The sequence below is a fragment of the Pelodiscus sinensis genome, chromosome 6, assembly GCF_052426305.1.
Source record: "Pelodiscus sinensis isolate ZL-2025 chromosome 6, ASM5242630v1, whole genome shotgun sequence".
In the NCBI taxonomy this organism is placed as follows: Eukaryota; Metazoa; Chordata; order Testudines; family Trionychidae; genus Pelodiscus; species Pelodiscus sinensis.
Window position 1 is genome coordinate 86,829,233 of NC_143057.1, and position 27,648 is coordinate 86,856,880.

The 27,648-nt window shown below is 44.2% G+C and overlaps 1 protein-coding gene across 2 annotated transcripts in view; it reads left to right on the forward strand.

The window, feature by feature from the left end:
• The window catches only part of PDE8B (phosphodiesterase 8B), a 158,517-nt gene that overhangs the window by 87,823 nt on the left and 43,046 nt on the right, over positions 1-27,648 (forward strand). For both annotated transcript variants that reach the window (XM_075932314.2, XM_075932315.2), the window contains exons 3-6: positions 7,736-7,926; positions 9,059-9,118; positions 10,514-10,571; positions 20,765-20,853. In XM_075932314.2, coding sequence (XP_075788429.1) covers positions 7,736-7,926; positions 9,059-9,118; positions 10,514-10,571; positions 20,765-20,853 — 398 coding nt within the window. The remainder of the gene's footprint in view (positions 1-7,735; positions 7,927-9,058; positions 9,119-10,513; positions 10,572-20,764; positions 20,854-27,648) is intronic.

Here is a 27,648-nt window from a genome sequence, read left to right on the forward strand (position 1 = left end):
TGGTCTCTGTAGTCCAAACTTGCTAGCAAGTTCCAACAGAAGTGTGGAGTGTCTGCACAGAGCCTTGCCCTTGGGAGGTGGCGACAAGCACTTCTGATAACTGCAAAACACACACATCTTACTCTATTTCTGATTAGTTGTGATTAGATATTTTTATTTACTAGAAAGTGTCTCAGTGTTGTAAAAACATTAAAATATATAACCACAGATTGGACCTTGGTCCAGCACCCTTGGGGCCTGCCCTGTCCCGAATGAGAGAATTTGCCAGATCCAGGGAAGTCCCCTGCCACTGGCCACCCAGGACACTGCCCCTCACTGACTGGCTCTGCTCTGTCCCCAGGGACAGAGCTTGCTGGCTCCACTGCTGCCCTACCTGGCAAAGGTTCCCTGGGGACTGGGCTTGCCGGCTCTGCTGCTGCCTTGCCCAACGAGGGCTCCCCAGCCTCTGCTGGTGGGGTTCCTGGCCACTGGACTCGTAGACAGCTTGCATTCCTAGGCACTGGAGCTCTGGTTCAGCAACATCTGTGACCCTGCTTAGGGATGTAATAATGTAGTCAATTAACCAATAATCAAAAGCTTATAGGTTAATGCTATAGACTACATGCATTCCCTCCCGCCCTGGCCAGTACATTTTTTAGCAGGCTGGCCAGCAGCCTGTCTGTTTTGACTTGGGATGGGTCCGGGACTTGTCCCCACTGTGGTTCTGTACTTAAAGTATTATTAGGAGGTAGGTTGGCTAGCAGCCTGGCTCTGTTCCAATTCACGCTGGGTCCAGGAGCTCAGACCCTCCCACCCCTGGACAGGGGCTGCTTCCACCCTTATATCAGATGCAGCTGCATGGGGTGACAGGCAGCCAGTCTGTGAGGGGAGCTGGTTTTTAAATTTGCCATCCCTCACAGACTAACTCCTGCCTGGCACCTCACGCTGCCGTCTCTGATACAGAGGCAGCAGCGTGGAGTGTCGGGGGCTTCTCGGAAGTGGGGCTGGAGTGCGCTGGCTGCCAGTCTCAAGCTCAGGGACTATAGAATAGTTGCATAACCAATAAGAATTCATGAGGTTTCTCAACTATTCAATTAACCGGTATTTAATATCCCTAGTCCTGCTGGACCACGGATATTGTAGGACCGAAGAGTCCCAGATTTAGGAGGCTCAACCTGTACTAGCATGTTATGTTCTTACCAGATTAATCCAATCTTGAATTCTTCTGCTTCCACAGAACATTAATCACTTGTTGTTGTTGTGTAGAAATCACCAGTCTAGAAAATATGAGATAAGACATAAGTAGGGTCACCTTGGCTAGCCACTAGACTTTGTGTGTTGAATTTCACATGGTGACACCATGGCTGCACAGAATAACCCAGATAAAAGACTGTTGATCTTTCCCATAGCCATTTTAGGCCAAACCCCGCTTATCTTTCTTAAACAAGTTGTCCTAGTGAAGTCAACAGGATGACTCCTGTGGGTTAAACAAGGAGTACTTTGCTCTATATCTGACTTTTATTCTTCCTGCATAATTTTTATTCTTCCTGAACAATTTTTGTCAAACTTAGAATCCTTGAGCCCTTTCTTGTTGGTATATTTACTTTAAAATAACTTTTTTTTTTATTTGCAGCACAGTGTGGCATAGTTAGCGATTTGATTGCTATTGTAAATATGTGCAAATTGTAGAGGAGAGTGTCTAGATGACCTATGTTAACTGCCATATAATCTTTAAACTGATAATAAGCAGTATAAGGTAACACAGGAAAGGAAAGAATTTTCAATCAATTACAAATTCATTCTTTAACATAAGTAGTAATCATTAAGTGCCACTTATATTGATCCTTGGGTGGGTCATATAGGAAATGTATACATTTTCTAGGATATCCGTTTTAGTTTGTATATTGCCATCCAGCCATGGCCCCAAACCTACAACCCTTCTGATGTGAGTAGTTTTAATACATCATTGACTCTTGAAATGGGTAAATAGTAACCCAGAGGCACTGAAACCACTGACAAGGAAGATTAAAATCTGGTCTGCAGCCTTAGCTAAGCGCTTTTAGCTCGTGTAGTAGAGGCACATGGCTTTAGCCCCCTAAGATCGCCTCTGAGTTGCACTTGCATGACTTAGGATAACTCACATGAGTAAGAATTGCAGTGTTAGGCCCCAAATTTTTCTTTTGTCATTTTATCATCTAACTGCTTGCTGCATATTCTTGTTCTTTCTGCTATGTTTGACTGTACATTTTAAAAGAAAAGTAATGGATAAAGTCATATTTGTATTCATTGTATTTGCCCCTGGTAGTAGTAACCTATAAATGTACACCTTAGACAATGTCTCATAATTAAAAATATTTAAGTAGGAGACTGGATAACCTAAAGGACTTGGTAATAAAACCTGTAGCCTTTCACTTTTTAGACACTGAAATCCAGCCCAGTTCAGGAGTGAGCCAAAGTTGTCTGTCATCTGTTGGCTAGTTTCATAGCTTTTTGTAAGAGTTTGTCTCTCCTAGTTCCTAGTGGACAAGCATCCACAACACAGAGTCACTTACCACATTTGTTGTTGACTCTTTTGCAGGCAAGTTCAGCACAGAAACCAGGGATTGACTGGAAATGAGGCTGAAACCATCACCTGAGGGTGACCAGTTCTAGAAGAGGAATGAAACTAGAGCAGTTGGGAGACCTTCCAGTACTTCCTATAGCAGGTGTGGCCAACCTGAGCCTGGAAGGAGCCACAGTTTACCAATGTACATTGCCAAAGAGCTACAGTAATTTGTTAGCAGTCCCCATCAGGTGCCTCCTCTCCCATCTCCAGTATCCTTTGCCCACCGCAGCCCCACCGATCAGTGCCTCCTCTTCCTTCCCCACGCCTCCTGCCCACTGCAGTCAACTTTTTCATGGCACTCAGGAGGCTCTGTGGGGAAGGGAAGGAGTGAGGGTGCAATACGCTTGGAGGAGGTGGAGCCAGGAGTTGAGCACTGGAAAGTTGGCACCTGTAGCGGCAGTGCTTGAGCTTCAGAAGAGCCACAGGTTGGTCACACCAGCTATAGCTTCTCCGAAGAAGAGGAATAAAACTTAAGGGTGATGGGGCTAGTGGATTGGTTTTCAACCATTTTTCCTCATGACCCAGTTGAAGAAAACTGTGGATGCCCGTGACCCAACATCATTTGACTAGAGTGTAGGCTCCAGGATGGGGCTGAGGATGAGATCTTTGGAGTGTAGGAGGGGGGGCTCTGGTTTTTGGAGGTGGTCAGGAGGGAATTACCCTGAGTGGCTCCCTGTCAGTGGTCCAGTGGGGGTGCTAAGACAGGCTTCCTGCTTCTCCTGGCACTGCAGACCTAGCATGAGATTGAAGGGTGTGGTTGTGGCTGGTGAAGTGTTCTGGTTGGGGCTGTAAGATAAAGCAGACCTTATTTTATAATTTCTTATATAGCTTCTTCCATTATATGACTGTTGAAAAACTGAGACCAAATTCTTAACCAATGAAAAGCTTTATTGTAAGTATAGACAAGCACTGTCAACACCTAACAAATTTTAAAAATGAGGTTTTATGATTGACGTTTTCCATTTTATGACACACAGAACAACAATCCACACACCCTACTGTGTCTGACTAGAGCTAAAAATAATAGCTCTTTTTGGTTGTTTCACAGCTGTATTAATCCTATCAGATGCATTAGAAGTACAGTCTAAACTGAGTTCTACCTTAATGGACGGGAGTAATGACTGAGCCATGATATCCCATTCCAATGCATAGGTCAGAGGATGGGAATAGTTTGTTGGTCCACTGGCAAAGCACACAAACTGTTTCAACCATATCCACTCCACCATCAATGCTCCATCCAGTCTGGCCAGTCATGTAGCTTTGCTACAAGGCATGCAGCATTCTGAGGGATCTTCTTTCATGGCTTCCTGGCTTCCCTAGGCTGTGGATTCCCTGTATTCCTATTGCATTTTATACTTGTTCTGTCACAACAGCTAGGAAGAGTGCACAAGATTTTGCCCTCTGTTTCTGTGGTTTTGCTATAGATTGTGTAATGTACCTGCAAATATGATTTGCATGATTAATAGTTGGCAAAAGTAATCTGTTTAGACTTCTAATTTATATCATCTACTGTAATTGTAAATACATTCCATTCTGCTTCATTTCATGAATAGTACCTTGTGGTTCTAAAAATGTTCTTTATTGAAGAGTTATAAATGTTGACTGTTGACTATAGACTCCTTCCGGGTGACTTGTTTTCCATGGATTCTTAACCAGATTCTCTGTTTTTGCTGAGCAGTGTTCAGCAAAAGAATAGAGTTTGACCAAAGCTAACTTTCAGACAACTTTTTGTCTCTTCCTGTACTCTCTGGATGACCAGGAGTCAGTTCAGTCCTCTGCATAAATTGGAACAGCCTTGAGGCTGCTCTAACTCTTACAAGTTGTTATAGCCAGGAAGATCTGAAATGCAGCATACTCTATTCAAGCCCCTTGTTCTGCCTAAGCCAAGGTCTGCCATCCTGGCAGATCTTTGCTATCTGGGGCATCTTTGTATGTGAAGGGTAATCTTTTGGGATGCATGTCTCTCCTCATTGTGTTGAGAACAGAACAGAGAATCTGCCATTCTGTACATAAGTGAACAATTTTCTTCCTGTAGTATAATTTCGTTACCAGTCATTGGAAATTAAACTTAAAAAACAAATGGTCTGGTAGCACTTTATAGACTAACAAAACAATAAGATGGCATCATGAGCTTTTGTGGGCACAGCCCATGAAATTGTGCTTGACAATAAACATTTAGTTCTAATTGGTTATGCTGGGTTTGTCTGGTGTAATAGACCACTTTTAGGGTATGTCTACACAAAGTTATTTCGAAATAACTTTACCAGCGTCTACACAGCCAAACTATTTTGAAATTAAATCAAAATATTGGAGAGCTTCTTTTGAAATTGGTAAACCTCATTCCACGAGGAATAGTGCCAGTTTTGAAACTATTTCGAAATAAGCACTTTGTAGACGCTTACTTTGAAATAGGTGGCCACTCTGGGCACAACCAAGAAAACTCTTCTCCCTCCCCCGCTCCCTGGAACCCTTAAAGGGGTAGACTCTGGCCACAGTGCCTGTGCCAGCTCCAAGCCTGCCAGACCAGAGCCAGCAGTTGCTGCACCTGCTGCAGTGGCCCCAGCATGAGTCAGGCAGCCAGTGCCAGCCAGCCCCCTCCCCTCCCCTCCCCCCATCGTTTCCCCAGGAGCAATCTGCCAGCTCCCAGGAGCCTGCCAGGGGTCAGAAAAGGTGGGTGCCTGCCCGTTCCAGTGCAGAGATCAGGGACCCAATTCAGGTTTGGGGGATGCCTCCAATGTCCATGATCTCTGCACTAAATGGAGGAACGCAACTGTCTACAGGCAGATGGCTGCCAGCCTGGCCACCAGAGGCCACATGAGAATCCAGGAGCAGGTTTGCATGAAAATGAAGGAGCTGCAGCAGACGTATGCCAGGGCCACGGGGCAGCTCCCACCCAGGGGCAGACCCAGTCCCCTGGGCCTATTTTGATGCCATGGACCGCATCCTGGTGGGCAGGATGGTCCATGCCCCCCAGGTGGTCATCAATCTTGGGGCAGAGCTTGCTACTCCAGCCCATGTTACCTCCCTAGCTACCACTCCGGCTCCCACTCCTTCCTCCCCCCACCCCAGGAACACCGAGACCCCTGCACCGACAGTACTGAGATACAATTGGGCTGGCGAGGCCCTGAGCTTTTCCTCCCCCTGCCAGCTCCCTTCTCCCAGGTTTTCCCCCCTCTCTCTTCCACCTTCTTTCCCCAGTCGCACCTCAGTTTCATTCCCCCCCCCCCAGCTCAATAAAGAGGCTTTGTTGTAATGAACACGTGTGGTTTTTTTATTATACATCAGGAAGGGGGTTAGGGAGGGGTTAGTGGAAGGATGAGGGAGGAATGAGGCACAAGCCCCCAGTGGGGCACACCAGGGAGACTGTTCCTGTCTGCAGAACATGCTGCCAAGCTCGCAGCAACATGTCTAGGAGAAGCACCAGAGTGCCATGGGGCAGCTCTAGCTCCATGCTGCAGAGTGCTGTGGTGTCCTGAGTGAGGGGAAAAAAATGCTTTGCTGTCCCTCAGTGAGGTAGGTAGGCAAGCAAGCAGGGAAACCTTAGAACTAGCTATCCGGGGAGGGTCCCTTTAAGCACAGGTCTCAGCCTCAGGCAGCAGCCACACAAGGTAACCTTGACCTGATGCACTGCCAGAACCGGTTCGGACAGCCTTAAATGCGATTCAGCATCCAGTCAGTGTAGCGTTTTGCTATTTCAAAATAGCATGTCTATTTCAAAATGCATTTTGTGTCTAGACGTGTTATTTCAAAATTAGCTATTTCAAAATAACGCTGTAGTGTAGACATTGAAGTCAATGGTCGAATTCAATGGTCAAACTCCTGTTGATTCCAGTGGGACCAGGGTGTTATCCTGCACATTGAATCTCAATCCCATTGAGAGAGGTGTGATCTCAGTGATGTTACACCAGTTTTACAGAGTGGAGAATCAGGCCTGTCATGTTTTCCACAAAACCAGATCTTTACTGCAGCAACTTTAAGAAGATAACATCAGTTTTTGGATATACGCTTATAGCTTAGAGCAATATTAACCTTCAAAGAAGCTCCATGGGGGTGGTGGTAAATTCATTCCTCATTTATGCTGCTGATGTTCTAGTTTTCATGGTGGATTTCATTGGATATTATTTTGCTGCATGATTCTTTTTTCCTTTCCAAAGTAGCTACACTTTTTTTTTCTTGCTGTAGCTTGAGCTGAATTTATGTAGAATGCCTTCCCTCCCCCGAAGTATGTGCTTTCACAAATCACTGATTGATGGATATTTGAACATTTAGTGTACACAATATTTTTGGAAGGTACTAATCAGTTTACTGTCTTGTGCTTGGCAAGTTCCCGCCAACATGCTTCACGCATGGGTTTTTGTCCTACTTTTGATCCTACCTGCAGCACTGGGATTCACTTACAGTAGCTATAGTATATGGTGGCCTTAAAGGGATAAGTGTTGCATCAAGATTTTTTTTCAAGGCTGAGGTGCTCTGTCTCTGAAGCAAGTTTTTTCTCCTGGTTAACAGCAGGCCCTAATCCAACTGCAGATCAAATGCTTACATATTTTAGTGATAAGTTTTTTGATCCAAAACTATTTGTGGACACAACTGCATACACAGAAAGCATCTAGGTAGAAGCTATATACAACTCAGGTGTTTAATATGCATTATTAAATGTATGTGTAATAATAAAACTAATGCGGTCATTAAAATTTGTTTTTCAATTCTATAGTCAGATGCTGGTTTTGAAAACAGGAAGACTAATATTTTAAATTCTAGTATAGGTTGAACCTCTCTAGCCCAGCACCCTCAGGCCCTGGCCCGTGTCAATCCTGAGAATTTGCTGAACCACAGGAGGTCAATATTGTCTAGTGGCGTTACCAACACTTCCACTGCTTGCTGGGCTCTTAGAAGACATTTAGGAGTAAATTAGGGCTAAATAACAGCACAGAACACAGAGCCAGGACTGGTGGCTATAAATAAATTTTATGGGACTGCAAGAAACTTGGCTAAAGCCTAAGTGGACAACTGACTAACTAAAATCATGCTGGTCTATGAATTTTGCCAGACCAGAGTGCTGAACTAGAGAGGTTCAGCCTGTGGTTTAAGTTTGTACAATGAACAGAATTATATTGTATTTAATATGGGGCTGATGTCTTCCCTATTTTGCAGGTTTTGCTGATCTTTGCAAAGGAAGACAACCAAAGTAATGGATTCTGGTGGGCTTGTGATAGAGCTGGGTACAGGTGTAGTTTTGCCCGAACACCAGAGTCAGCACTTGAATGTTTTCTTGATAAGCACCATGAAATAATTGTCATAGATCACAGGCATTCCAGATACTTTGACGCAGAAGCGATCAGCAGGTAACTTAATGGACCTTGTGCATCTATTGAATGTCACAATGCAGTGCAAAATACCACATTGAATGCGCATAATAAAATCAAGATATAATGACATACAAATAACAAGTTTGGAGACTGAGGGAAGGGATTGCAGTGCTCCATTATAAAGAGGGGGGGGGAACCTGCTGTGGTGGCTAAAATAGCAATAGAAAGAATTACATTTAGTATATAAAGACACCTGCATAGTCATGAGATCAAATTTGAAAGCTGTTGTCAGTGGGGCTGACATGTAAACAATAATTCCATTGTTTTGGGGTCACAGCTTCCACAGGATCTTGAACCAGACCTACCACGAAATTCTTCCTCAGTCTGTGGTCATCACTTTCAGACCTAGACACTACTATGAGGAATTAATCCTGCACCAACAATTTGAGCAGCAGGGACTAATAGAGCACTGTCATTTGTCCCCTGGGTCTACGACACTTTGCTAACGGCACTTTAGTGAAGTTATGTCTGTCTTTGCATGTGTGTGGTACTGTCTCAAAGCTACTGCTTCTAAATTCATCACCATTTATAACTCGGATTCTAGGTTATCTTTTCAATGGTCTCAGTTTTACACAACATGTCATGCTCTGTTCTTTTTCATCAGACCATAATGGGCAAACCTTTGGCACGCTTATCCCAAGTAGTAGTTTACAATTAAAATAGTTCTGTTGATTCCAGTGCTCACAGAGTAAGTGGAATAAGGCATGGGCAGCTCAAGGCTAGTGTCAGGAGGGTGAGAGGGAGAGCCCCAGCCCAAGTCAAGGCCACTGTACAAGGGAGTGGGAAGCAGGAGGAGGCCTGGGTGCAGAGTGTGCAGGGCACAGCCTCCCCCAGCATATGATATACCTGTCACCTATGAAGTAAGGGTTTCTGAATCTTGTCTAATGTTAAAATATTCTCTTAAAACACATTATCTCTCGTGCGCGTGCACACACACATTGAGGAAAAGTCTTGCCATATTTAATAATCTTATAATTCCAGTGTCTCAACAAGATGCACCTAGTGGTTGTTAGACCAATAGCAAAAGGCCTGTTTATTTTATGGTTTGCATATGGCACGATTTGTCAAAGCATGGTGTGATGTGACACACAAACTTTTGTCCTTTCAGGTCAATCCGTGCTACAAAGCCATCGGAACACACTGTGATACTTGCTGTTGTTCCCCGCATGTAGGTATTTCTTTATTTTTGTGAATGTTTTATTCTGTTCAAGAAAATGTTTGTTATGCACAACCAATAGTAATGTTTGCATGATGGGCAGTTTCATAGGCTGCAAGCTACTACTTGTAGCTTGTGTGGACTATGTTTCCTTTTCATGTAAAAGCAAACATTCCTAGTGATAATAATCAGTTATGTTTTGTTAGGTTCATTTATTCTAGCTGATTGCAGCTAAAATTATTGCTTATTGCATTTTCTCACTGAAGAGGGTCATAACACTGAATATCAGGAAAAACAGACAACTGTGATGGAAGTTTTAGAAAAAAAAGTTGTTGTAGCAAATAACATCCTATGGTTGTGAGAGAATAGGGAGGGAATAATAAATACAAATATAAGAAAAAGTAACTGTAACTTGATAGGCAGTTCCCACATTCAGTCGAACATTTCCTAAAGTCTTTACTCTGCTTTCAATCTTTGTTCTGTTTATACACACTGTTTACTTGGACAGAATTCCCATTGCCTTCAATTGACAGTGTTAGGACTGAGGGCTGCCTCCTGTAAGGCATTTGATTAACTTCTGTTATGTGCCAAGTAAGCTTAGCTGCCTCTGAAATCAGAAAGCTCCTGGGGAAATTTAAGGGCATACAACCCTGTACAGAATTCTTTCCTAAGTATTGAACTTAGGGGTTTGACTTGTTGAGGAACACAATTAATAGTCATTCTCTTGGGGCGGGGGGGGGGGGAGAGGATTACTAACAAAGCGCAGAATAATGAAGAGTCCATGACCTTTTAAAGAACTTAATGAAAGATCAGAAGATGGATACAAATTATATCATGTTATTGTTCCAAAGCAGTGCTGTCAAAACTGATTATGGCTCTGCATACTGTATAACTAAATGAAATAGCTAATAATAATAATATATCACTATTAACCTAGCTACTTCCTTTAGTTAGCTATTTTCCCCACCTACTTTAGTTTTTTTCTAGTTGAGACCAGGTAATTGTAACAAATATAAAAGATGTATTGTTCATTCCACTCCTTAATCAATAACTAGATTTAGTTGTTTTCCTCCTGTATATTCCTTTTATACCTCTTTATATTAACCTTTCTTTGTAAAACCCTTCTCTTTATGTGAAAAGAGCCAGCACTTCTCTTGAACATCTATCAGGTTTACTGCAATGGTGATGAAGAAATAAGTAACTGTCCCCCAATATCTGTCCTGAGATGCTACAGTTAGTACATTGCTGTCACTACCAACCTACATCTTTGGGAAAGTTACATCTGCAAATGGATTACATGATATATACAGTCCTTATAATTTGTGCCGCATTATTCTCTTACAGTCTGCTTAGATAACTGTCAAATTATCCTAGTTTTCATTTTGGATATGTTCTGCTTTGTTGTAGATCTGCTGACCAAGAAGAGCCTTCTGTTCTTCCCCTTCTCCATGCAGGGTTCGATAGGGTAAGTAATTACTAAGGAATCAAGGCCACTTCTGTGAATACTTCCATCTTTTATTATTAAGAGTTTTTGAATGATTCATGTAAAGCACAAGCTTGCTTGTGTCACTAGTTAACTACACTCTGGTGATGTGAAGATAACTTCATCACATGCTCCTCCTCTGTGCTTACCTGGAAATATCTAAGTATGCGCCGTAAAAAAAAAAAAAAACAGAGGCCTACCCAGTGCTTCTGCAAGCAGCAGGAATGTTAGCAGATGAATTTGTTGGCCTGGGAACAATTCTGACAGGTAGCATAATAAATACTATGCTATTAAGTGTCCTTTGCTGCTCCTTTGAAAAAGAACTAGCTTGTACCTCTGGTTTGTGTGTTGCATGTCCTCCAGCTATCCGCTTTCTAACTGGCAGCCCATTCTTACTTGGGGCACAAGGGGCCTAATCCAACTTGAACTGAAATCAATAGGTGTTTTTCCATTGTTTTCAATAGAGATTGAATTGGGTCCATTGTGTGATACTCATGTGTCAGCCTGCAGACTTTCTGGGTGCTCTGGATAGTAGATTCTGCCACCCTGCTTTCACAAAGGGAGTATGAAAATCAATGTCTGTGCCACCTTGTTCCCCATGGTACCTGCAGCTGAGAATTGAGAAGGTAGCCATGTAAGGAGAGAGTGGATAATCCAATAGGTCTAGCTATTGCCAGGGACTCTGGAGGCTCAGGTTCAATTCCCTGTTCTGTCACAGACTTCCTGTGTGACTTGGGCTGGCACTAAGGCTTTTTATACCTCCGTCCCCATCTGTAATTGGATCTGGTACTTCCCTGCCTCACAGGAGAGAGGTGAGGCTAAATGCATTGAGCACTGAGCTGCTTAGATGCTGTGGTTATGGGGGCCATACAAGTGCCTAAGACAGACGTCAGCCCCAAAGTTTGCAACTTTAATTTTCTTTTTAGTTTAGTGTATAATAAGTTTATTGTGTTTAATTCCTTGAGTCACATTCTTTACTATTAAAAATGTTTGTCTCTAGTTTGCCTTTTCTTGTGATGTCTAGTATTTTGTCCAAAGATTTCAGGACAATATGCTCTATAGGCTAGATTGTGACTTAATGTGCAGTCCTGAGCAAGGGGTGGTGCATAAGCACCCTAGAAGTAGTTGCAAGAAGTGCTCTGTGTGAGTCTGAGGCATAGTTCTGAATCATAATTCCCTGCCTGTGCTGGCCATTCTGCCAGCAGCAATCTGACCCTCCTTACGCTAGTTCAGCTGTACTGAATGGTGGAAATGGAGGACTGAGCCAGAGTCTTGTCTATTCTCTCTCACCTGCCCCTGAGAGGGGAGCAAATGGGTATATTCACGTTCTCTGTCATGGCCAGACCTATGATAAGGGGTTCAGGAAGCTTCTTAAAACAGATGGGAAGGAGAATTTGAAATTTGGCTAACTTTCTGAAAGATCGTTATAAGTGTTTCATGATCTTCTGCCTTTTAGAAATGAATTAGATACTTCTTCATTATCTCTGAACGTCATCCATTAACCTATTTGTCATCACCATTTTCTCCTTATCGCTCTACTTATTTGTAATGCTGTCATCAGTACGTCAGCATGATGATATTGATTAGTACCACTGCCAATATCAACTTAAGACTGGAACCCACTGAATATCCTCCTGACATAGTTTGTTGCCATTATGACCTTCCTTATCAGCATTGTTTTCAAGTTCTAGAACATGTAAGATAGAAGTCTACTTCCGCACATCACAAGCAGAGTGGGAACATAACCATTCAAGCGTGAAAAAATGCTATCCACAGGCTCTAAATCCTTTCAAGGAAGAAAAAATCAGCATTGTACACATGCACAGATTTTTATCAGCAACAGAATGAAATCAATTTTTAGTTACTTATAATTTAATTAATCTCCTTTTTTGATAGCTTTATTTTACCATATTGTGACTTATTATAATGCTAACATGTGGCACCTGCCTTTTATCTACCCTTAACTTTTTTTCTTGGGAAAACACTATTTGATAGTGCTGTAACTTTGCTGCTGGTTGTGATGGTTGTCTGGATTTTTTTTGAACACATGTCAAATTTAAAAAACTAACCAAGAGTTTAATCCTGTATCCAATAGGGTTATTGATAATATTGAACTTATTTGTAAAATATTTTGAGAGCAATTAATGAAAAACTCCCTATAAGAGGTAGGTGTGTTCTAATTATAAATCCATGGTACATCCACACTTTGAATACTGTGTACAAATGTGGTCATCTCATCTCAAAGGTATTGGCATTGTAAAAGGTTCAGAAAAGGGCAACAAAATGATTAGGGGTTTGGAATGTGTGCCATATGAAGAGAGATTTAAAAGACTGGGACTTTTCATCTTAGAAAAGAGGATATAATAGAGGTCTATAAAATCATGACAGGTATGGAGAAAGTGAATAAGGAAAAGTTACTTACTTGTTCCCATAAGATAAGAACTAGGGGTCACCAAATGAAATTAATAGGTAGCAGATTTAAAATAAACAAAAGAAAGTATTTCTTCAGGTAGTGCACAGTCAACCTGTGGAACTCCTTGCCAGAGGATGTTGTGAAGACCGGGGCTTTAACAGGGTTTAAAAAAGAACCAGATAAATTCATGGAGGTTAGGTCCATCAATACTAATTAGTCAGAATTGGTAGGAATGGTATCTCTAACCTAGGGTCAGCAACCTGTGGTTCCTGAGCCAAATGTGGCTCACTAGAGAGCCAGATATGGCTCTTTTGGACATCTAGCTCAGCCCGTGCAGCTCCCCTTCCCCCCCCCTCCCACCACAGCAGGGAGCTAGCACTGGTGCTACAGCCTTATGGCTCCCTGCAAGATTGGAATATCAGTACCAGCTACCTTTGGGGATTCAGGGGGAGAAAGCCCTGAGACTCCCAGCTGGATCCGGCATGCAGGGAACAAGTGGAGTCAAAAATGGCTCCTTGTGCTGCTGTTTTCCTTCCCCTAGCTGGAGGGCACTAGCCTCACAGGGACACGCTTCTCCTTTGCTCCCATTGGCCAGAATCTTACACAGTGCCTGCGACGTGGCATAAAAGAAAGTGGCCCCTCCACCCCCTTACTCATGCCACTGCCCAGACCCCACGCTCCCAGCCCACTACTGCCCCCTCTGCCCTGGCCAGACACCCTACTCCCAACCTGCTCCTACAACCCCACCTCACCCAGACCCCGCACCTTCACCCCCCTCCTACACCCTACCTCCCCCCCCCCCCCCCCGATCCTGAACCCCTATCCCTATCTCACTCACTGGAAGCCCTGTCCTGTGCACTTAACCCTTATTTTTGGCCCTACCCCAAAGCCTGGGGGGGAGCCCAAAATCCCCTAACCCTGGAACCCAGAAGAAAAATGTGGCCTGAGGCCCTGAACCTCAGTCCTCCATGTCCCCCTTCCCCCCCACCATGGGACTGGAGAACCAAGAGAGAAGTGTTTCAGTTAGGGGCCACAATCAGTGTTGCTTGGGTGGGGGAGAGAGGTTAGTGGGTTTTTGTGTTTTTTCACTTGTGTGGTCCTCAACTGATTGATTTTTCTGGGGGTCAGTGGTCCCTGACCCAAAAAAGGTTCCCCACACCTGCCATAAAGATAATGTTGAAACCTTTTGTGTTGAACATAATATTTTGCTTTATTTAAAAATGAAGCCTGGCCAACAAGCCCCCATCTTGCACAGTGTCATAATACTCCTGGACCCCCCTGTCCCAATCCTGAGCCCATCATACACCTGAACCCTCTGCCCTGAGTCCCTCATATCCCCATACTCCCCAAACTCATGCACTCTCACCTCCCCAGCCCCTTGCCAGAAGATTGACAGAAGACCGCCTGAATGTGTGCATGAAGCTGGATTTGACCAGTTATGATGTAAACTTCAAAGAAACATGCAAAAAGATGCAGCAGCAGAAGTCCCGTTAAATAATCTGTGAGCCTAATGTTTCATTTATGCTATTATTAATCATGTCAGTTATCAGTAATATTGTTGTATATTTACAGTCATGCAAATAGGCATTCTTCTATGGCTCTTTGTTGATCACTTGTTCTAAATTTTGATGTAGTTTGGCTTTTTGGTTTGAAAAGGTTGCTGCCCCCTGCCCTAGCCAGTCAGAGGCTGGAAATGGGTGACAAGAGAGGGATACTATGAGGATTACCTGTTCTGTTCACTCCCTCTGGAGGATCTGGCATTGGCCACTGTCGGCAGCCAGGATACTGGGCTAGATGGACCTTTGGTCTGATCCACTATGGCCATTCTTGTGTGTGTGGTGTTGGTGGTGGTGTTGACAACTTTGGGTTCTGGACTGGATCCAAAGGCTTGTTGAAAGTTGATTTAATATCTTGTTGGAATCATTTTGTCAGGTAGGAATGTAAAATCCTATTAATCAGTTAACTGGTTAAACATCAGGTTGACCTCATGCTTAACTGATTAGCTGACTAAGCGGGGTCCAGAGCAGCCCCCAGTCTGTGGGGCTCTTGCCCCTAACCTCGGCCTTGGGTCTGGGGCAGCCACTTGCTCCTAGCCCCTATACTTGGCTGGCTCCCAGCCCCTGTGAGTGGGGGTTGTGACTGGTGCAACCTCTGCCTATGGAACACTTGGGACTCCTGTGCACAGAGTCTGCTCCAGATGCCAAAGCAGCCCCTGACTTCAGGGTACTTGGGCCCACCATGGACAGGGGCAGCTGCAGACAAGAGCAGCTCTTGTTTGTGGTGAGCCCCCTTTGGGGGTGAAGCAGCCCCCTTCCAGTGGTTAACTGGAACAGGTAAGCATTACCCGTTTAGGGTGATGTTTACAGTTAACCTTTCACATCCCTATTGTCAGCTAATCAGTAGATTTTTCTATAGTATAGTAGATCAATGTCCTGTAGTGACAATGAACAATGCTGGACCTTTGCTAAAGATTTTTCTGTACCTTTGGGATTTTAACTTAAACAGCAAATAGTCTAAGTTGCTATTACCATCTACATGTTTTGTTAGTCTATCATGAGCTTTCGTGGGCACAACCTACTTCTACTTCTTATGACTGGAATATTAAAAGTCCAGATCCAAGAATAAATAAGGGAAAAGAGGGAGGGCGAAGGAAGGGGAAAGAGCCAGTGAGTAGATTGTTCAAGTAGTTACAAGAGGCTGATAACTAACCAGCCAAACAATGGAGGTGCCAACTGTACTTAAGTCAGTAGGATGTGGAAGGTTGTGTGTGAACCAGCCAATGTCTCTGATCATTCCATTAGCATAAGACTGAGCCAAAAGAGTACCCAGACATGAACTACTTCAAGACAGGCCCAAAAGAGAAAACAGAATTCTACTTGTCGTAACCTACAGTCTACAACTTATCCTGGAAAATGACCCCTCACTCTGAGGCCTTGGAGGAAAGGCCAATCCTTACCTACAGAGAACCCCCAACCTCGGACAAATTCTTTCCAGTAACCACTCAACACACTTCCATCATCATCACCCAGGAACCCACCCCTGCAATCAGCCATGGTGCCAACTCTGCCCACACCATCTGCACAAGTGATTTAATCACTGAAGCCAACCACATCAGTCACTACATCAGGAGCTCATTTAACGGCACATCCACTAATGTGATCTATGCCAGCAATGCCCCACTGCCATATATATTGGCCAGACTGGACAGTCTCTACGGGAAAGAATTAATGGACATAAATCAGATATCCGGAAAAGCAATACAGGCAGTCCCCGACTTACGCGGATCCGACTTATGTCACTTACGAACGGGGCTTTCTCGCCCCGGAGGTCGAGGTGGCGGATTGCTACCTGCGAGCTCCGGGGCGAGAGAGCCCCGTTCGTAAGCTGCTCCGGTGCCCCTGGTCTGCTGGAGACCGTCTCCAGCAGACCAGGGGCACCGGGCGGGTTCCCGCGCTTCTGAGGCTTTGCTCTGGCAAAGCCTCAGAAGCGCAGGGAACCGCCGCTGCTGCCGCTTCAGTCCCGGTGCCTGTGGTCTGCTGGGGACGGTCCCCAGCAGACCACAGGCACCGGGACTGAAGCTGCAGCCACGGCGGGGTCCCGCGCCTCTGAGACTTTGCCAGAGCAAAGCCTCAGAGGTGCGGCACCCCGCTGCCGCTGCGGCTCTGCTCCCTGTGTCCCTGGTCTGCTGGGGGGGGCGGGGGCGCAGCTAGTGTGCCCCCCCAGCAGACCAGGCTTTTGTTTTGGACCCTGGGGCAGAGCAGCTAGGGCGCTGCCGATTGGTCCTGCAGCGCCGCTCTGGGCACTACTGGACCAACCCGGCAGCACCGCAGCTGCTCTGCCCCAGGTCCTGATTCAGCCGCTGCTGGTCAGTTTCAGCAGCGGCTGAATCAGGACGCCTGGGGCAGAGCAGATGGGGTGCTGCTGGGTTGGTCCAGTAGCACCGAGGAGCGGCGCTACTGGAGCAACCCAGCAGCACCCCAGCTGCTCTGCCCCAGGCGTCCCCAAGTCAGCTTCTGCTGAAACTAACCAGCGCTGACTACAGGAAGCCCGAGGCAGAGTTGCTCTGCCCGGGCTTCCTGGAATCAGCTGCTGATCAGTTTCAGCAGCAGCTGACTTGGGGACGCCTGGGGTTCTTAAGTTGATTCTGTATGCAAGTCAGAACTGGCGGTCAGTTTCAGCAGCGGCTGAATCTGGATGCCAGTTCCGACTTACATACAGATTCAACTTAAGAACAAACCTACAGTCCCTATCTTGTACGTAACCCGGGGACTGCCTGTATACAGAAACCTGTTGGAGAACACTTTAACCTGCCTGGGCACTCATTAATGGATCTCCAAGTCAACCTGTTTCAGGCCAATTCCACAAGCCAAATACTCAGAGAAGGGTTGGAACGTAACTTAATTTACAGGTTTAATTCTTAATCTTAATGGAATGAACAGAGACATCGGCTGACTCGCACACTACCTTCCACATCCTAATGACTTAACCAAGCAACCAAACAATGGAGGTGCCCATTGTTGTTGGCCTCTTATAACGACTTGACAATCAACTCACTGTCTCTTTTTTTTCTTTTCTCTCTCCCTTTTTCCTCCTTCCCTCCCCTTTTCCTTATTTATTCTTGGATCTGGACTTCCAATACTCCAGTCATCTGAAGAAGTGGGTTCTGGCCATGAAAGCGCATGATACTATCTACATGTTTTGTTGGTCTTTAATGTGCTACTAGACTTTTCGTTTAAGTTTTTCCTGTAACAGACTAACTCGATTGCCCCTCTGAAACTTGGGATTTAAGTGACTTTTACATTATTGGTTCAAATGGAATTCCTGAATCTCTTCTTTTGGGGTTTTGTTAGATTCTATGATTGGTTCCTATAAAGTTGAGTAATTTTGTGCATAGCTGCTACAGTGACAGAAAATCTTCTGGACTGAATATAGGGACAGTCACTTTTTTTAGGAGTTATTTTTGTTGTTTCATGAAGTGGCCTGGTACCTTTTTTTTCATATTCTGTAGACTGATAGATTGAAACCAAGTCACCCAAACCTATTGCTTTCCATTCTTGCACCTTTGGGTAAAATACCTCCAAAGGTCTCCGGTATCTCTTTCCCTCCCCCCCTCCCCCTATACTTTTTGCTGTTTCATGTTTGTGCTGATTTCCTTTTATATCCAAAAGTGTTATGATTATATTAAGGGACTAATTGCATAAATCTGCTACTCATCCATAGCTGAACAGAATGTGTCTCTTTCTCCACATGGATGTCCCTTCCTGGTCCACATGGACGTCCCTTCCATGGATGTCCCTTCCCTTCCTGCCAATTGTTTTCATGGGTGCTGATTCTGACTTTTTTCTGCAGCATTGTATCCTCGTGTGACAATACTGCACAGACTGAGGTTGAACTTCTACAAAGTATACATTTTTCTTGTTTTTGCACTGTGTAGGTATTCAGTAGCGTATTAAAATATTCATACAGCTCTCAACATGGTGCCATTTAATAAGATTTTAAAACGTTATGGATTGAACAAAGCTGTACCAATAGATTTTTAAAGATCAAAATCTGAGAGGAAATTGCTTTATTGCTGACCGCTTAAGATGAATGCGTATATAGTGACACATTGCTATTTCTGTAAAGAAAAAGAGAGTATGTAGCATGGTATGAATGTGTACAGCTTCTTCTAAAAAGGACCTTTGGATGTCTTTCAAAGTACTGGCTGCTTGCTCTCAGTCCAGCTGTGTCCCTTCCTCAAAGCTAACTAGTTCTCTGGAGAACACAAGAAAATCTGTGCAGGCATTTATAAAGTGGTTGTTTCTGAGCTTCTCCAATAGTTTCACCATTCAGCAGTTCACTATAACTGAAGTTAGAACCAAATTCTTCTCCCCTTTTAGTCAAGACAAAACTCTCTAGACTTTAGTGGAAGCGAGACTGGATGCTATATTTGCTGAGGGGTAGAGGTGGACCTTTCTCTTTCCTCTTTTTCTTGGCCTTTATCAGGGTGCTCAGTACTTCAAGCATTCTTTTAAGACAGGTTCTACCAGCCATACTCATGCTGAGGAGTTGCTTGGATCTCAGTGAGACCAGACATAGACTAGCTTCCTACTTCCTGTGAGTTTACTTGGTATCAAGTGGAAGGCCAGAGAGAGTCCTGAATTTGTCTGTTTGTGCAGGCCTCTAAGCGTTCTTGCTGCTCATGGGCTGCTGGGCCAGCAGGCTCAAGAGAAGCACTAGGCAAGGGGAAGCCCCGCATCACCAGCCACCCCATCCTCCGCCACACCCCAAGAAGCCATGCCCTCAGCCCAGTGCCGAGCTGCTCTGCTGAGACCCAAGCCCAGCCCCCAGACAGCCTCCCTCCCACCTGCTGGCCCAGCCACAGGCAGGACTGCAGCAGCAAGCGGTGCCCGGCAACACTGACCTGAGTGGCTCGGGCCCCCTTGCCTGATGCTGCAGCCCATCGCCCTCCTTCCTCCCCTGCATGGTTGGAGCACTAGTGCTGACTTCCTGCTGAAGGAAGGGGGGCAGGGTAAAGGGAGAGAGTCCCGAGCCTTGCTGCAGGGTGGAGAGGTAAGCGAAGGAGAGAGCCCTGCACTCCCATTGGCCATATTCTGCCTAATGGGAGCAGCGGGAGGCTGAGCCTTGGACTGGTGCAGGGTCCAAAGACAAGTAAGTGCCCCCCACTCCCTCATGACCAGCCCCCTCAGTCACCACCCTGCCTCCCCAACCTGCTTCTGCCCCCTCCCCACCTGGCCAGACCTCACACCTCAGCCTCCCCTACACCCCACCTCCTGCCCAGATCCTGCACTCCCATCACTGTCGCACTCACTGGCAGCCCTGTCCTATGCACTGAACCCCTCACTTTGGCCCCACCACAGAGCCTAGGGGGCTCACAAAATCCACTAACCCTGAAGAGTGAATCTGGCCTGAGGCTTTGCACCTCAGTTCCCCTCCCTCCCCCCTCCCCCCAATCCCCTGCCTGGGGTTAGAGCGCCAGGGGAGTGAGGTGTTTCAGTTGGGGGCCACATCAATGAGGGTTGGGGGGCGGGATTGCAGGAGCTTTTTTTCCTTCTCGCTTGTGTGGTCCCCAGCTGACTTTCTGTAGGCCAGTGACCCCCATCCCAAAAGAGGTTCCCCATCCCGGCCATTAATAAAGACAACATTCAAACCTTTTTGTGTTGGATATAATATTTTACTTTCATTAAAAATAAAGCCTGGCCAACAAGCCCCCAGTTGGGGGCACAGCCTCCATCTGGCTGCAGTGTCCTGTCCCCAACCCCAATACTGGGGCAGGCCACACAGAGCTGGTGGTGGCCCCCCTTCTGCGATAGTAGGAAGAGAGGCCATGATCCGGCTTCGGCAGACTGAGGGGGTGGGGGCTTGGCGAGCATTGCAAGCAGGGGGCACAGCCCCCTAGAAATATTAAAGTGAAAATTGTAAATGTTTCTCAAGAATTCCAGTTTTTTTCAGAATTAAGGGATGGGCACGGAAAATGAAAAGTCCTCGCAATATAGGCTCTGGATCAGGGTTTTGGTTTTTATAATTATCTGTTTAACTGGGTTCCTAAAACCAAACCAAAAAAAGTGTAGTTACTTTGCCTACTAATGTACAAAGCAAGTAAGATAATATGCTCTGCTATCTTGACAATTAAAAAATCAATACAGTGGAAAAGATTCTGTCACAAAAGATTCAAAAGATTAGTGCTTTAAGCACAGAAGTATAAATAAGGGTTTAAAAGTAATGAGACCTACTTCATTTACTGCCTCTGATTCTTTTCCAGAGATTTATGGAGAATAGCAACATAATTGCTTGTTACAATGAATTGATTCAAATAGAACATGGAGAGGTGCGGTCACAGTTCAAACTACGGTATGTAGAAGCGCAAAAAAAGAACATATATACTTTTATTGTCCAGTATCCTGAGAAATTGCTTGTTTGTGCATCTGCCTCATTGTGGATTCCATACTGCATTCTGTATTAAGAAAAACCTGTCACTGGTGACTGTCATCGTCAGTGCTGATGGCATTTTGTGCACTGCTTGCCTTGATAAGCGAATTTAGGCCAAAATGCAGCTACCCTTGCTCAAGTCCCCCAACAGATCAGGATGAGGCCAATTTGTGTATTTATCATTCTAGTAAGAAAGAGCAATGTACAATTCAGTTGGTGGGATGGGGCTTGAAATGTTTTGCATACATGGTGTATATACAATTTTAAATGAGATCGTAACTAGTGTTCCCTCTAAGATTTTTCCATCCATGAGCAGAATGAGTTTTGTCCTGTGCACCAATATTGAGGTCATGTGTTCTTGTTTGGATGTGTGCCACTGTGGCACCCAAGTGGCACCCAAGTTATCAACATTTAAAAAACGTAAGATATACATGTTATGGAAGAAAATACTAAAACAAGGGATAATTAACAAGGTGCATGATTTTAAAAGTTTGTTTAATATGAAGTCCATAAAATTTATACTGCAAAAGTTTCAATAACCAACTTCCCCTGTTTATAACACTCTCCGGGTATGTCTACACTTGCTCCCTATCCCAAGATAGGGATGCAAATGTAGCCGACCGAAATTGCTAATGAAGCAGGCATTTTAATATCCCAGACTTTATTAGCATAATCTCACCCGCACGCTATTCCGATCACCAACTGGTTCGAACCAGGAAGTATGCTCTGGGCCGCATTAGTTAGAATCAAACCCCTTGGTTCGAACTAACGTTGCTCCTCAAGGAGTACTCCTCCAAGGAGTAACGTTAGTTCGAACCAAGGGGTTTGATTCAAACTAACGCGTCCCAGAGCGCACTTCCTGGTTTAAACCAGCTGATGATCGGAATAGCTTGTGGGTGAGATTATGCGGGTGAGATTATGCTAATGAAGCATGGGATATTTAAATCCCCGCTTCATTAGCAATTTCGGTCGGCTACATTTGCATCTCTATTTTGGGATAGGGGGCAAGTGTAGATGTACCCTCCCAGGCCCTCCGTCAGCTGGGCTTCCTCCTCCATTAAATATGGTTCTCCTTTTAGTGAACTATGTTAATTGCCCTTTCAGGAGAACATTTCTGAGCTTGTGCAGGACACAAATGAGGACACAAGTTTGGTGATATCAGTGGTGAGAGACTGCAAATGTAGTATTTGAATACACTTGCTGGTTCTATCAGGCACAGTAGATTCAAGTCAAGCATTTGCTTAATTAGATCTGGCCTAAGGAAAAGCTTTCCGATGACTGCATTAACTGTCATTATGCCAAGTCTTGAATGTCTCATAGACTTTAAGGTCAGAAGGGACCATTATGATCATCTAGTCTCCTTTCAAGCTCAGTCTATACATATATAATATGACAAACACTAGAGCTGTGGGAAACACTTGTAACAAGACTCATGCCCACTCAAATAAATCCTACATTTTGAGGTTCACTGCCTTCCTAAATGACAGCTTACATTACTGTGTAGCTTGCTTTTCACTCATCAGGTTCTGCAAGTTTCTCCTCATTCTACTGTTGGCTGCTCTGCTGACTTGACAATTCGGTCCTCCCGTCAAACCCAGAAACATCCATTTCTCAGGCAACCGAGGTCAAAACACAATCTAAGTCATCCTCTTCTTTGACTGAGAACCAGGACCTGCCTTTTATATAGCTTCCCTCTTCCCAGCTGCCCACGTTCATTTTGTCCTTCTAGAGACTACACATACCATAATGCTTGTCTTTAAAGGGCCGGAATTTGGAGCAGGACGTAGGTCTGTCCTTAAGAAGAAGCCCACCCTTTTCAAAACAATATATTTGTTTCAAGGAAGTATTCAAATAGTCATCACAATTTCCAAATTTCATTTAGTCTCCAGGTATTAACATTCAGGTAGAATGAAAGAAAGTTATCAAGTGTATTCATTAGTATTGGAGATGCACCTATTGTGTTAGAGGCCTTAGTTATGAATTCACACTGTCTGGCATTGTTAGGTTAAATACAAATTCTGTAGGTGTTTTAAACACAGAGCCTAATTCTCCATTGCCTAGCACCTTGTGGAGTCTGGATGCCACTGAAAAGAGTGCAAAATGCTACCAAATCAGACTGAAACCACTTTAATCTCACTTTGCACTAGTGAAGATGATTACAAGGCATTGGAGAATCCGGTCTGGAGGATTATGGCTGCTGCTATGCCAGAAGTGGACAAACCCATGGCATAGCAACAGGGTGGCTGCCACACCTGACAACAAGCACTACAAGGTGAGACTGCAGAAGAGATGGGGACATCCGGGTACAGAAGTGAGCATCCCTGCATGAAGGGAGAGAGGAAAGTGAAACTTGGAGGGAAAAGGGAGTGCTTAGGAAAGGATTAAACCTAGGGAAGAAAGAAAGGGCAGAATTGAATGGAGAGGGGTTAGAACAAAGGGTGTGAGGGTGGGGAATGGCCTTTTACTTGAGGTTGGTTTTAGCGAGTCACTGCCAAAACTCCTCAGAGGGCAGATGTCTCACTGTAGCCATCTTAAATTAGACCCTTTGCTCACTATTCTTGCCATCTTCCTCCCCCAAACTATGTTCTTGCTCCTCTGCCCTGACCAATAGCATCTATGCTGCATGGCTGGGTGTTATGTTTCTGGCATACACTGAGAAGTTACATAAAAACACACCCTTGTCAGAAGGTTTCAAGTAACTGTTAACAGATGGATCTGTCTGTTAGCCTGAGAGAAAATTTGGGGTTTGATTTTTAAAATTTTCTCCTTACTAGTATGTGTGAGCAAAATAGAAAGACACTGCCTATTACACCTGCCCCCAAGCAGATTGTGTGGAAAGAGATGAGCACGCTAATGTGGTGTTGGTAGAGTGGGAGTTTAATATATGAGTGCATACTTGAAGGACAGTTCATCTCAGCTCCTCTCCTGAGATAATGTACAGCAACCAGTCATGAGGGGTGAAATATAAAAAACACTAAAAGCCAAAGAAATGCCTGATAAAAGCACAATCTCACTCCTTACCCCGGAGGAGCAGCCCCACTCTGCCACATGGCCTAGCCACCCCGGATCAGTCCAGCCACTGGAGCAGCTGCCCACCATACAGCCTCACGTGCCAGGCAACATGGCTGCCACGGAGCAGGAACCAGGGCCTCATCACTGCCCAGCTCCAGCTGCAGCACACAGTACAGGCTCATAAAAAAAATAAAATAAAGTACTTATGAACTGTTTGGGTAGTGCTTGGAAAGGCACACCCGTTCCTACAGAGTGGGGTGGTGGGGAAGAGGAATGCAGAACTCAAAATAAGTATAAGACATAGTTCAGTCTTTACCAAAAGTCTATTTACAGTATCTGTAGTCTGCTATGAGGCTAATGGAATATAATCTGTAATGAAAGATTATTAGAGTGTAAAAGGAAACCTGTCTAGATAACTTGATGTAATTTTCAGACTACCACCTTCAAGCCCAGTATGTGCTACAATAATGGAAACCTATTATCCAGCAATGTGCAGAATCAGAATCTTGCTAGAAACTCTAAATATGTGAAAATAACTGACTTTAATTTCTTATCTGAGAATTTCTAATTAGTTGCCTCATTAGTTATTTTGCACCTAATAGGCTTGAAGCTTCCTAGGCACTTACATCTGTCCTCTAGCACGTGTCTGGAATGTACAGGAATAAAAAACAAAGCATTATTACAAAGGTCAGTGGGCATTAGTTTCATGTCAGCATATTGAATATGCCCTCATATTTCCTGCTCTGTTTTCATTTGTTTCCTTTCCCAATAATCATTACATCCTGCTTGTTTAAAGAGTACAAAAACAGGATGCTTTAATATGTAGAATTATGGCTTTGAAGGACAGATCACTTTTATAGTCTGAGCACCTCTTCATGATCAGTATTAATAATTAATATAAGCGATTGAATTCCCAAATCCAAGGAACATGACCCATATTGACTTTATCACATTTTTCTGCGGTTTTATTTAAAATGAAGCCATTTGCCAAGCTTAAAGTCCTCATTAATCTTTGAAGCCAATGTGTTTAGTCTGTGGAGGTACTTAATCTCCCAAATCTATTGATATCCTTTCACCTAGAATGCTCAAAGGAACTGTGCTGGGCTCTTCCCTTTTGTATTTGTGTGTTTCACTTTTCCAAGCTATGACAAACACACAGCACTGCTGTTTTGCCTTTGCATAACTTTAAAAATATACCTGCAACTTAAGAAATAACTTGGAAAGTAGCTAGTCTTAATTAAATAGAAACTTTGTTGGTGTTTTCATCCATTTACTGTGAATTACACCTCCACTATCACCTCTGATCTTGTGAGCCAGAGTATCATTGAGCTAATTAATAAATACTACTCCTATAACGAACTTACAGTTAAAACTGGTACTTCCGAAGAGTACTCAGGGTTGTGGGTACCTTGCTCCCACCTTCATGAAAAAGTAAATAAAAAGTTATTTACATGTTATTTCATTTGGTGATCTCTAATTCTTATATTAAGAGGTAGCAAGTTTAAAACAAACAAAAGGAAGCATTTCTGCATGCAACACAGTCAACCTGTAGAACTTCTTGCCAGAGGATGTGGTGAAGGTCTCGACTTTTACAGGATCTGACCCAGGAGTCACTTTAAAACGCTGCAGCCTCTGTGCCCGCTGCTAGCTGAAACCAAGACTCTTTTGTGGCAACATTAGTACAGTTCTGAAATAGTCACACACAAATAAATGCTGTATACTGATGTCTTTACTGCATGCCAACTTCTGTCTCAGACAGATGTGCATGTTTTTCAGAGTGAAGGTTTTTTCCCAGTAACTTATAGTTTCTGAAGGAGTTACTTACAATCCCAACTGGGTGTTGTTAACTCTCGCTTTGGGTAAAAACAGGGTCAGGCTGCCTAGAGTCGCTCACAAAAATGGGTGCCAACCTCCTGGTCTTAGTTAGCATGGTCACCATACCCTGAGATTCTGGGCTGGCAGTGTGGCCTAGTACCAGCCACTCCAACTCCCTGCAGGAGTCATGCTGGCATCGGGGTGGGGAGGAAGGGCCATGGTAGGTGGTTTGGGGAGTTACATACCTCTCTCCCCTAGCCTATAGCACCCAACACGGGTGTTCCCTGTAAGCCGAGCGCACATGCGGCCACTTCCAGCTGATTAGCAGAGTGCCCACAGCTAGGTTGTTTCTGCTGGTGGTGCATATTCACACATACTTTGGTGCACATGAAATTTATTCTCCACATGGATGGAAAAAAATCTGCCCTGGGATAGAAAAAATTAGAGGGAACATTGCCCTCCACTCTGTCACTCCCATCTATCTGGCCACCCAGGCAAGCCTGCTTTTGTGATGGTCCTTGCATCTGAAATCACAACAATATTAACATTACTCCTAGTCCTGAAGGACCAGATACTTAGGCCTGGTCAAGATTTCTCAAGAAAGACAACACTTGTAGCCAATACTATAAAAAACCTAAAGATTTATTATGAAAAAAGTGAGTTATTTGTACGTTCAAAGCTGGTAAACATACTCATGTGAGTTAGTCATAGGTTTCCAAAGGAAATAGAAGCTACTGAACTGTACAGACTTGAGAACCCTCTTTGGGATCCCTCCTTTAAGCTTAGAAATGTTATCCCCTCCAACTTCCGAGTAGCATAGTGATGCAGACCCTCTAGCCAGGGATTTTTATTCCCTTCCACCAGATTTCAAAGTGTGATGGGATGAGGGTTTGTACACACCCTCTTTCTGGGGGTGGAAGGAGCAATCAACACTCTCTCTTGTCCATTATTGTTCCACAATAGTTTGTCAAGAGGTCGTCTTCTATTGGGTGGGAGATGACCCTTTTTGTGGTAAACTAATATTTAATAATTGGTAATGCTGCTCCCTGACCATAGGGAAGACCAGCTTCATAGCAAATGCCTGTGTAGCTACAGAGCATAAACGTTACCTTATGTGGGATAGAGATATTAAAAATGAGATTGAGATTAATGCAGCAGTTTACACACATTTCATAAAGTTCAAATATTGAACACGTTTGTATAAACTTGAGGTCTGCTTTAACAATGCCAACATAAAGGTGAACCAAATAGCTGGCACCTGGTCAGCCAAATGGAAAGGCTGTGGGCCTCATTGAACACTGAAATGCTTAACTGGAACCAATGTCACAAGTGGTTAGATGTTTGTTTGACTTTTCTCTCCACTCCAAATGATTTTCATCACACTCATGTCACAGGACTTGTTTGTTTCTGGTAAACAAACACCAATCTTGGTATAGCGATATGTCTTGAACAAATATTTGTAGGCTTATTTGGTGTTTTTGGAACACTGACTGATGAAATGAAAGCTGAGACCTTTCAGGTGTCCTGAAATAACCTCCTGGTACTTGGGAAGCCACATGAAAGACTAGGACTGGATCTATGGTCACTGTAAGGGAGGGAAAGTGTTGCCATCCTAGCTAGGGACTTCTCTGCACAATTGAACTTTACAGGGCCTGCTGCCATTGAATCCTTCCAAAGGACCTAAGGTTTGGCCCATTGACTGCAGCAGGACTTGCATACAAATCAAAGAAAATGTCAGTTTCTGGTCTGAGCCACTATTAAAGTTATTCAAACGAAATCTGTTGGTCTGAATAACATGGGAGCAATTAAAACATTCCAATTTGTTTTAGCCACTAGTAGATCAGCAAGGGGGCCCAACACTTCAAACTAAATCAGCTGTATTATGTGATT